We start from the raw sequence: 10,221 nt of genomic DNA, 5'->3' as shown, positions 1-10,221 counted from the left end.
AACATAAAAACATGTTTCAAGGGCTCTGCCAACTTGTAACTGTAGCTATAAAGTAATTATGCATATTTTACGTTACAATGCCATGACATGATAAAATGCTGTAACTTTATCAGATAAAAAACCAGTTTCATGTATCGTAATGAAAGAAAGAAAAACTATATTCCCAGGAATCGCAGCTAAATCATTTTTATCGGAATACGAACTGTGATTTTCATTATAATTTAATCTACTTCTAACTATTTTAAACATCAATTTTGATAATAATATCTCAATGACCTTATATAACATTAGGGCACACACTATCTGACAGTGATTGTTTTGGCCAATATGAAGGCTGCAAACGGTTGAGTTCACATTCATTTTCGACCGACTCATTTATTGCACAAATATCGACATAATTATAAACTGAGAAATATGTCGCTTAAATTTCAACATATGAAGCGTAATCTATATGTATAAGAGGAGGATGGTCGAGTATTTAAGGTGTCGGCCGTTCAAACTGCGCGTCATGGGTTCGAACCCTATTAACCCTTATCATGCAGGACACAACTGAGTCTGCCTTTGTGTCCTGTGTAAATCATGATCAGTCTGCACATCTGCACTGTTCGCCATTCAGTCAGTATCTTTTTGGTAATCACTCCTTTTAAGATAATGGTACTGTCCAAATTCAAAGATGGACAAGTTCATTATAGAAATTTAGCAGGGTAAGGGTTAAGGTGATTACAACACCTCATCAATGCTGGTGAGCTAAAATAAAGAAGTATAAACTAATACCAAATATCAATCAATTTCACCTTGCCATTAGCGGTATTGATAGCATATAATTGTAAAATCTCTTAATGCTTGCGGGCGGGAGTTCGGTACATCCTCAGTTGCGATGGATTTCCTGTAGAGTTATTAATACTATTTGTATTGATGACTTGTTTGATTATTAATTCAGTTCAAAAGACTTGTATTTTTGAAAGAAAATTAAAGGCGCTTGATTAAAAGAATGTAATGTAATGTTCTACATTAAGTAAGATTGAATTTAAAATATTATTAACAAAATTATCCTCCTCTAAAATGCATTTAATGAAAAAAGAAGTTGTATTTTCAATAAATATAAAGATCCGGGTATTTTATTGGTAATGATAACTTGCATCAGATGAGATTAGCAACACTGCATTTTGCAGAGGACATAATAAAATGTAAAAGAAACTACAAATAGTTTTATAATTTTATTAAAAATTTATACTGTATAATTAAAGAAATATTGCTGTTATCAATATATGAACGACAATTTATCTATACCTGCCATTTATATTTTAAAAGTTTGTATAACAGAGAGCAGTCTCTTATGTCTCCATGTCTAAAGTTCAATATCTTTTACTTAACCCCATTTGAGTGTTTTAATGTTTATACTCAAATGAACCCATAGGATAGGATTGGCCCGTTTCAATTTTTCTACCTGGAACATATTAAAAGGTTGATTGAAATCAACAAAAAACAATAAATCCGTGTAAATGTGCTACCCAAGAACACATATTCAAGAAAACCTTTCATCTTTATTTTATGTACGCTTTGATACAATATTTTTACAAACTCATCGACAAAAATTCAATCCTGCAGCTGGTTATGAGAAATACAATTGCATTATATAAAGCGATTGTATAACATTCTGTCAATGTGTTGTTCTATACATATACATATACAGTTAATGCTTCATTCTAAAATGGCTGGCTATCGTTGTTTATGTTAGAAAATTAGCAAAATAATATTCCACATTGTAAGTGTGATGTCTAATCATAAACATGTTAATTCATTTGTAAATTGGTATCTACTACAAATTCTAGTTTATATATTGCATAATGTGACTTGCTATATTACTAGTGTTCTGTTCTTTGTATATTGATGCTTTGTCATGGGCCATAAATGGTTTATTTCAAATAAAGAATATCATATCATATAAAATATCTTGTTAGTTAAAGAAGTAGGTAAGGCGTTGTATATACTGGCGCGGACCGATTAGTGAGCAGTAGAACGTCAATTATGACACCAATTTACCGCATTGCAACCTGGTACTTAATACTCGGATGAATGTATTTCAGCGTAATGTTTTGGCATGTTAGGATGAAAATAAACAAGTGACCGAGTACTGCAGTGGCAATACAGAAGTCCCTTACCGGTATAAAACTTTGTTAGTGTTCGTCCCTTGTGGTTGTTGGCAACAGTGTTAAGACTAAAAATGCTTCAAGGCATTTAGTAGCTAAGACTCAAAAAACTATTTTTGCTTTGACCTTGACCTACAAGCATAAGGCATGTACGCGGTACATTGTCTCATCATGGTGAACATTTGTGTGCAGTACTAAAATAATCTATCAATGCACATAAAAGTTATGAGGTGGAAACAATTTTACTTGACCTTCAATATTGACATTGACATTTGACCGACAACCATTTTCACTTGACCTTAAACAGTTACATTGACCTTTAACCAACAAGCATAGATCATGTGTTGACACATTGTCTAATCATGGGAAACGTTTGTGTGTAACACTAAGATAATCCATCAATGCATATAAATGTTAGGAGTGGAAACACTTTTTACTTGACCAGCAATAGTGACCTTGACCTTTAATCTACAAACATAAGTCATGTACATGCATAATCTATATATTGCCCTCTATTCACATACCAAGTTTTATGAACCCAGCTGGATTACTTTTTGAGTAATTGCAGGACAGATAGACTGATAGACAGACGGTAGAACGGAGGGCATTCCTCCACCGATAGGGGACTAGCAAGACATTTTCGTTGCTACTCAACTGATTTACCAAGGTTCATCGTTCAGATACTTGGCTATTAAAACAGCCTAGGGATAATGTCCTTACTATCTGGTCTTCAGACCTCTGAACCCTTGTAAATCAGACCATAAATCATACAAATGTCTTGATTATTTGATTAATGAAAGACGGCAGTATCAAGCACGATTGATGTATTCACAGAGGCCATCTATGTTGAAACCATTCCATGTTCCTATTTAACTAATATGCTCCGTAAAATGAAATATGTTAACATGTAAGAAAACACAAAATGACGTCGTTAAATATTTAAAAGCATGACGTTTGAAATAGATCTTAAAAAACAAAAACAACTGAACTATATATATGTTGTTTGTATTTGGAAACGCGCTTTGGCTGACAAAGGAAGTAAAAAGATTGCATTTGATTATGTACATTGATAAGTATTTTACAACAGAAGATTTTAAAATGAATTATGTACTACCATTTCCTATATAACTCTATTTCCACATTGACACTCGTGTCTGCTCGCTACAAACGTGAGTGAAACCTTTTCTACACGTAGTCTTATGAACAGACGTACTGAAAATGTGGTACTGCATTTTGATACTAGCCTTAGAATGCAACACTGCCCCCTGTCATTACACAGAGACAGTAACAAGAAACAAGCATTTAGACCAGTCTATTGCTCTGAGCTGTTGTCCACATTTATCAACGATTTAAGTCTGAATCATGTTTAGACTGAATTCCATAATTTTGCTTTATAATCATTCGTTTATCTGGCACTTTCCTGAGATGCAAGTGTCTTTAGGACACACATGAATACAAAATCTTAAAACAAGATGGGCAGTTAACTGAACATAATTTCAAATGTTTAATGAACTATTATTCCACGGAAAAGGATGTCATGTATATTGTTATGCTTCGTGCAGCTTAGTGGTAGCAAGGTTCTATTTAGAATTGTTTGTCATGTTAATGGGGAAAATGAGAGGATATATACTGTGAAGGACTTCCTAATGAATGGCACCTATCGCACAATATATCAAATGGATATGGCACTGGATGGATAGAAATGCAATTTCTGATATACTGAAGGACAATGACTCCGACGTAAAATTACAGAAAATCTTACTAGATATGCTAAAAACTTAATCAAGTTTATTACACAATTCTAACACGACCAGCGAATAACTTACATACATGTAGAGCAAAATCTATCTCGGGTTATTCTGCAATAACCCACGCGCGTGCAATGACGTCATCCGATCCAGGTGCGTAGCACGGTCGTAAAAAGTAGTTACCATTTTTCTAACACTGTTGATACTAGTATGTCGTGTTAGAATCGAAATAACAAGTTCCCAAGTGTGATTTATCGTTGAACAAGGCAGTCTGAAAGACAGCTAAATCCCCCGCCACTGCTATTGATAGTGAAAGGGTAAACCTTTGATTTTAGCTGTGACCTTGACCTTGAACTGACATGGCTGACTCATGAATTCTGCACAACGTCTTGATGAGGTGATTATTTGACCAAAGTTTCATGAAAATCCTTTAAGGGGTTTAGGAGATACAGAGCTGAAACCTTTGACCTTCAGTTGTGACCTTGACCTTGAGTTGACATGGCTGACTCATGAGTTCTTGATGAGGTGATCATTTGACCCAAGTTTGATGTAAATCCTTCGAGGGGTTTAGGAGATACAAAGTGGACACAAAATGGAAGGCTCAAACCTTCGACCCTTAGTTGTGACCTTGACCTTGAGCTCGCATGGTTGACTCATAATTTCTGCACATCGTTTTGATGAGATAATCATTTTACCCAAGTTTATAAAATTCCTTCAAGGGGTTTAGGAGATATAGAGTGGACACGAAATGGAAGGCTCAAACCTTTGACCTTCAGTTGTGACCTTGACCTTGAGCCGAAATGGCTGACTCATAAGTTCTGCACATTGCCTTGATGAGGTGATCGTTTGACCCAAGTTTGATGAAAATCCTTCAAGGAGTTTAGGAGATATAGAGCGGACACAAAATGGAAGGCTCAAACCTTTGACCCTATGTTGTGACCTTGACCTTGAGCCGGCATGACTGACTCATGGGTTCTGCACATCGTCTTGATGAGGTGATCATTTGACCCAAGTTTCATGAAAATCCTTCAAGGAGTTTAGAAGATATAGAGCGGACACAAAATGGAAGGCTCAAAACATTTAACCCAAAGTTGTGACCTTGACCTTGAGCCGGTATGGCTGACTCATGGGTTCTGCACATCGTCTTGATGAGGTGATCATTTGACCCAAGTTTTATAAAATTCCTTCAAGGGGTTTATGAGATATAGAGCGGACACAAAATGGCCGGCTCAAACCTTTGACCTTGAGTTGTGACCTTGACCTTAAACCGACAGGCCTGACTCATGGGTTCTGCACATTGTCTTGATGAGGTGATCATTTGACCCAAGTTTCATGAAAATCCTTCAAGGGGTTTAGGAGATATGGACCGGGCACGATTTTGTTACGGACGGAAGGACGGAAAGATGGAAGGACGGAAGGACGGACGGACGCAAACCATTCCTATAATCCCTCCGCCACGGCGGGGGATTAATAACCCGATATTTTTGTTCTTATGCGAAACAATATATCACTCACGGCCTTCGTAATATATTTTTACGCACAAGAACTCAAAACACGGGATTATCTACGATAAACCACGATTAGGAACTTATTATTTCTTAAATATATACGCACAATATCCATTAAAGCTTTTAATATACTACTAAAACGATAGCTTTCAGCGGAAATGATCATTATAACAAAAAGTCAAGGACAATTACTTATGTCGTACTTGATTGAATAGCAAACAATTTGCAGAGACCCAGATATGACTGAATACAGACATTTACGCAAGACATTCACACCATTTATGTTCTCAATGTGATGCACTATCACAAAGATATGGCATCGACTAGACACATTTCAGTTTCTGATATATTAAAGGGTGGTAACTCCGGTTTAATTGGGTATATTCTGACTGCATTTGCTGAAAACGACTCTACAGTTAATACAAACATTAAGTAACGTGTATATACTATGGCAATGGGATGTCTCTAGTCTTACATTATTTTCACATTATTTGCAGAGAAGTATCTCTAAGCGAGTCCAAACCAACTCTGTGTGACGTATCACTACAAATTTGTTACCAAATAGAAACAAGAGGGCCAAGATGGCCCTGGGTCGCTCACATGAGAAACACACAATAACAGTGTAAACATGTTTGACCTCATGATTTCATGGAAACAAATATTCTGGCCAATTTAAATTAGGATTGGACCAAAAATGTGGTCTATTGAGTTTTAACAAGTATCTTCTTTGATATGACCTAGTGACTTAGTTTTTGACCCCAGATGACCCATATTCGAACTAGACCTAGATGTGATCAAGGCGATCACTCTGACCAAATTTCATGAAGATCATTGAAAAATACAGCCTCTACCGCATACACAAGGTTTTTCTTTTGATTTTCTGAGCATTGATCAGGTGAGCTAAAAATATGCAGTTTTGTTTTAACTTAGCCCCGATTGTCTACATTCTGATATAATATTTTGCTAGAAACAATCCTTCATTTAATACAAATATTTTCACATTACATTTTTGACAAAAAAGCAGCAAATCAGTCATTTAAACCAAATCAGATAAAATAATTCTGATTATGTTAGGTTGAATTTCGCAACATCATCAGAGAAGAAGCTATTTTTTTTCCAACACGCACAGCAAAAAGCAGCTCAGATGAAATGTCTATAGTTGACAGGAGGTCAAGAGAGAAATGCATCAAGATGTATTTACCTAAAAACATTAAGAATTCATGCAGGCAGTAACCATCTTTCCCATTTTCACAAAAAGCCCACGTCACTTTGAATCAAATGCAATCGTTTAGAGTTGATAAACATGTTAACTCATAAAATGTAGGCGTTGTGTTCTTCGACGAAATGTTACTTTCATATGTGATACGAAAAGCTGTTTCAATGAAATCACAAATAACAGACAAGGACATGAATAAAACACAAAAATATTGTAGGAAACATAATAACGATATAATTTTGCACGCAATAAAGTACAAATACAAGAATAAAATTATATTATATAATGAATGCAAGTCAGAACACAAAAACTTGACCTCATGAATAACAATGCGTATTGTAAAATGACATCGAGGTACTCATTTCATTTCATCCTTGTGAGTAGTGTAATAATTTCGTTTCAAAATACTGATAAACATAAACTTTGCTGTTTTATTTCATTAATATATTGCTTAATATTTAACAAACTTGTATTTTTTCAGCGTGATTATTTACATTATTTGACCGCCGTCTCGTATGCATTTGCTTACACTCATACAAAATACAGCCCAGTGGTACCATAGAACATTGTTTTTCAAGAACTGATTTCTGCGCAGCTGTCAAGCATACCTAATTACTGTATTTATTTCAATTCCTTGAAGTCCAGCTTACCAAGTATATCTTGTATTTACTATGGACATGTACTGTACAGCTAAATAACTAAGAAGTCAACCTTAGAGACGATGCTTCTAAGAATCATCCAATACATGATTATTTACTGGACGTGTCATCGTGATTCTCATATCCTGTGTCACAGAGCGAACTTTTCCGTGAATAAATTCTGAACAATAGTTAAAATATGTATTATCAAAGAACGATTTCCTATAGGTATATCAACATATATCCGTCATCCAATCTGGAGGCATTGGTTTTGGATAACCGTTTATTACATTATAAGACCCTGGGTGAACTTTATAAAACCTGAAAGAAACGAATATATCACAGTATAAATTAATTGGGAATTCTACTCAGTATGGACTACATATCAAAGTTTCCTGTAAATATATTACAATATGTGTAAGACTATAAAAGATATACTTAGTTCATTTTAAAAGTCATGATGAAACATGAAAATTCGTTATTATACTTCACTAAATATAGCACTGATTTCGGGGTTATCTGCTAAAACCTAACTAATACTACTGAAATGAGCGATTATCTATGCCATTTACGTAAGCACTCAGTCCCGATTCTCTTTCATGCCATTTTAAATGTGTCTGAACAATATAATTTCAACACTCATAAGTCTGACACATACTTATCTCTTTTAAAGAAATATATGTAACCATCTTTCCATCTTAGAGCTCCAGTAGGCGATTTAGGTAGACCTTCAAAATACTGGCTTGTAGATAATGGATAACCCTTCATTACTTTATTACGACCGGTGCTCCATTCCCAAAACTGCTCATCCTGAAAGTATAGAAGTTGATTAGTTAAACATTAGTTAAAGTTACATGAAGGTAAAGCAATGATTAGTTCAGAATCAGTTTATGTGACATGAAAGTATAGATCTCTGTAAGTTTAATATAAAGTTAAGTGACATCAAAGCAAAAATCTCAGTTGGCTTAACATTATTCAAAGTTACATGAAGATATAGAACTTGATTAGTTTATGTGACCCGAAGGTATTAAGCACGCGTAATCTGACATATAAGTAGCATAAAGGCAAATAAATCGATAAGTTTATGTGACCCGAAGGTATTAAACACACGTAATCTGATATATAAGTAGCATAAAGGCAAATAAATTTATTAGTTTATGTGACCCGAAGGTATTAAACACGCGTAATCTGACATATAAATAGCATAAAGGCAAATAAATCGATTAGTTTCATTTCAGTTTGACATGAACGTTTATAACTCAAGAACTGCAGTATTTTGATATCTGTTTCAGCATCATGTTTTGAGATAATGAAGCGACGGAATTAAGAGCTGAAGCAACGGTCAGAAGCAATTGACAAAAGCGGTTAGTACTGTGATGCAATTATACGTATGAAGAATCTCGCAAAATGTCAAACTATACTTTGCTTACGCACACAGATATTGCATGTTGGCATATACAATTAAATTTGTTTGTTTCAAGACTACATTAAACCATTCTAAAATTTCAAACGCATTTCAATTATGATGGTGTTATGATACAAAGTACTAACTGCATCTGCTTATTTTTACAAATGATTTACATTTTAAGTGAAGTAAAGAGGAAACTGGTCAGAATACATACCAGAAATAAAGAATTATCAATTAACATTAACCCTTAGCATGCTAGATAAATTGTCGTCTGCTGGAAATGTCGTCTGCTAAAATTGTAAAGTTCATTCAATTTGCTCCAAAATTGGAAGAAATATTGTCAGAGTAGCAAACAGCTTGGAACCTGATCAGACGCCGATTTAATCGGCGTCTGATCTGGTTCCAAGCTGTTTGCAAAGGCTGTTAAATTCGCCTGCAGCAGGCTAAGGGTTAAATCGATATGAAACAAACAGATCAAATTTTATAAGATTTATTTGAAACTTTCAAATTCTGTTTAAGGACGGTTCTATTAGCTCACCTAACATAACCTATCATTTAGATTGCAATAAAAATTGACTAGTTGACTAGTTCTTTAGATGTTATAGATTCTAGGCGAACAAAAACGAAATACAGTATACACTGCGTTCATAAAAAGTGAAAGGAAGAACCTACACCGAATAACAGCAATCTTGTGACCCCGTACTGATCTCTAACAAACGCTCCACATTTCGGCGTTTCTGGCATACCAGATATGTTCATGGGATATCCATAATCTAACCTGAAGTTTGTATATCGCCACAATGTGTTGTCTGTAACAGATAAACACTTAAAACAGAAACCACCGGAAACACGGGTAAAGATAATGTTCCAATCATACGTGTTCATAACGCCAACAATAACGTGCTATCTAAATCACCTTATCAGATAAATTGACTTACAGATATATTCATTTACCAATTACACAAGAAATTAGAATTTCTTATCAAAACAAACAGCTCCGTTAGGTATAAAATGTAAAAATCATATACACTTCAAAATGTATTTTATCCGTTGCCGTGTGTACAGCATAATCCCAGGGTTACCAAGTTACCAAATGCATTTGCTAAAATAAGATTACTAATCAAATCAATTCTCCTCTGGGTCTGATCCTTTTGATTAATGTCATGCCTACTATCTTCGGTATCAATTCTTATAGACTGCCATTGATAAATTGATACTAACTGTAAAATATGAATGTTTTCTTTCGATGGGATGAATATGCTATAGCGTCTATCTTCTGTGGTCCTTTTTCATATACCTCCCATATTTTGACTTTGTTTTGGGATCGAACAAGTTTTCCACGTTGGTCTATCTGACGGACTTGAGAATTTCGGAATATATATACATATCCATCAGGACCTAAGATATACATAATATAGGCTTATAAGTAGTTGTACCAAAGACATTCTGATGTTTACATGCACACCGAGTATTATTTCAAATTCAAGGTATGGAAATAATATATATTATTTGTAGAGAATGGTTTCTGTTTTTCATAAGAAAATGATTTCATA

At 34.7% G+C, this 10,221-nt stretch overlaps 1 protein-coding gene across 5 annotated transcripts in view; it reads right to left on the bottom strand.

Moving 5' to 3' along the window:
• Positions 1-1,204: 1,204 nt before the first annotated feature.
• Positions 1,205-10,221, bottom strand: part of LOC123546515 (interstitial collagenase-like) — a 119,029-nt gene continuing 110,012 nt past the window's right edge. For all 5 annotated transcript variants that reach the window (XM_045332857.2, XM_045332858.2, XM_045332855.2 and 2 more), the window contains 4 exons: positions 9,890-10,066; positions 9,341-9,477; positions 7,919-8,070; positions 1,205-7,581 (listed from right to left, as the gene is read on the bottom strand). In XM_045332857.2, coding sequence (XP_045188792.2) covers positions 7,494-7,581; positions 7,919-8,070; positions 9,341-9,477; positions 9,890-10,066 — 554 coding nt within the window. In that variant the 3' untranslated portion in view covers positions 1,205-7,493. The remainder of the gene's footprint in view (positions 7,582-7,918; positions 8,071-9,340; positions 9,478-9,889; positions 10,067-10,221) is intronic.

The sequence above is a fragment of the Mercenaria mercenaria genome, chromosome 9 (assembly GCF_021730395.1).
Source record: "Mercenaria mercenaria strain notata chromosome 9, MADL_Memer_1, whole genome shotgun sequence".
NCBI lineage: Eukaryota > Metazoa > Mollusca > Bivalvia > Venerida > Veneridae > Mercenaria > Mercenaria mercenaria.
This window is presented reverse-complemented; position numbering and strand designations above follow the sequence as displayed.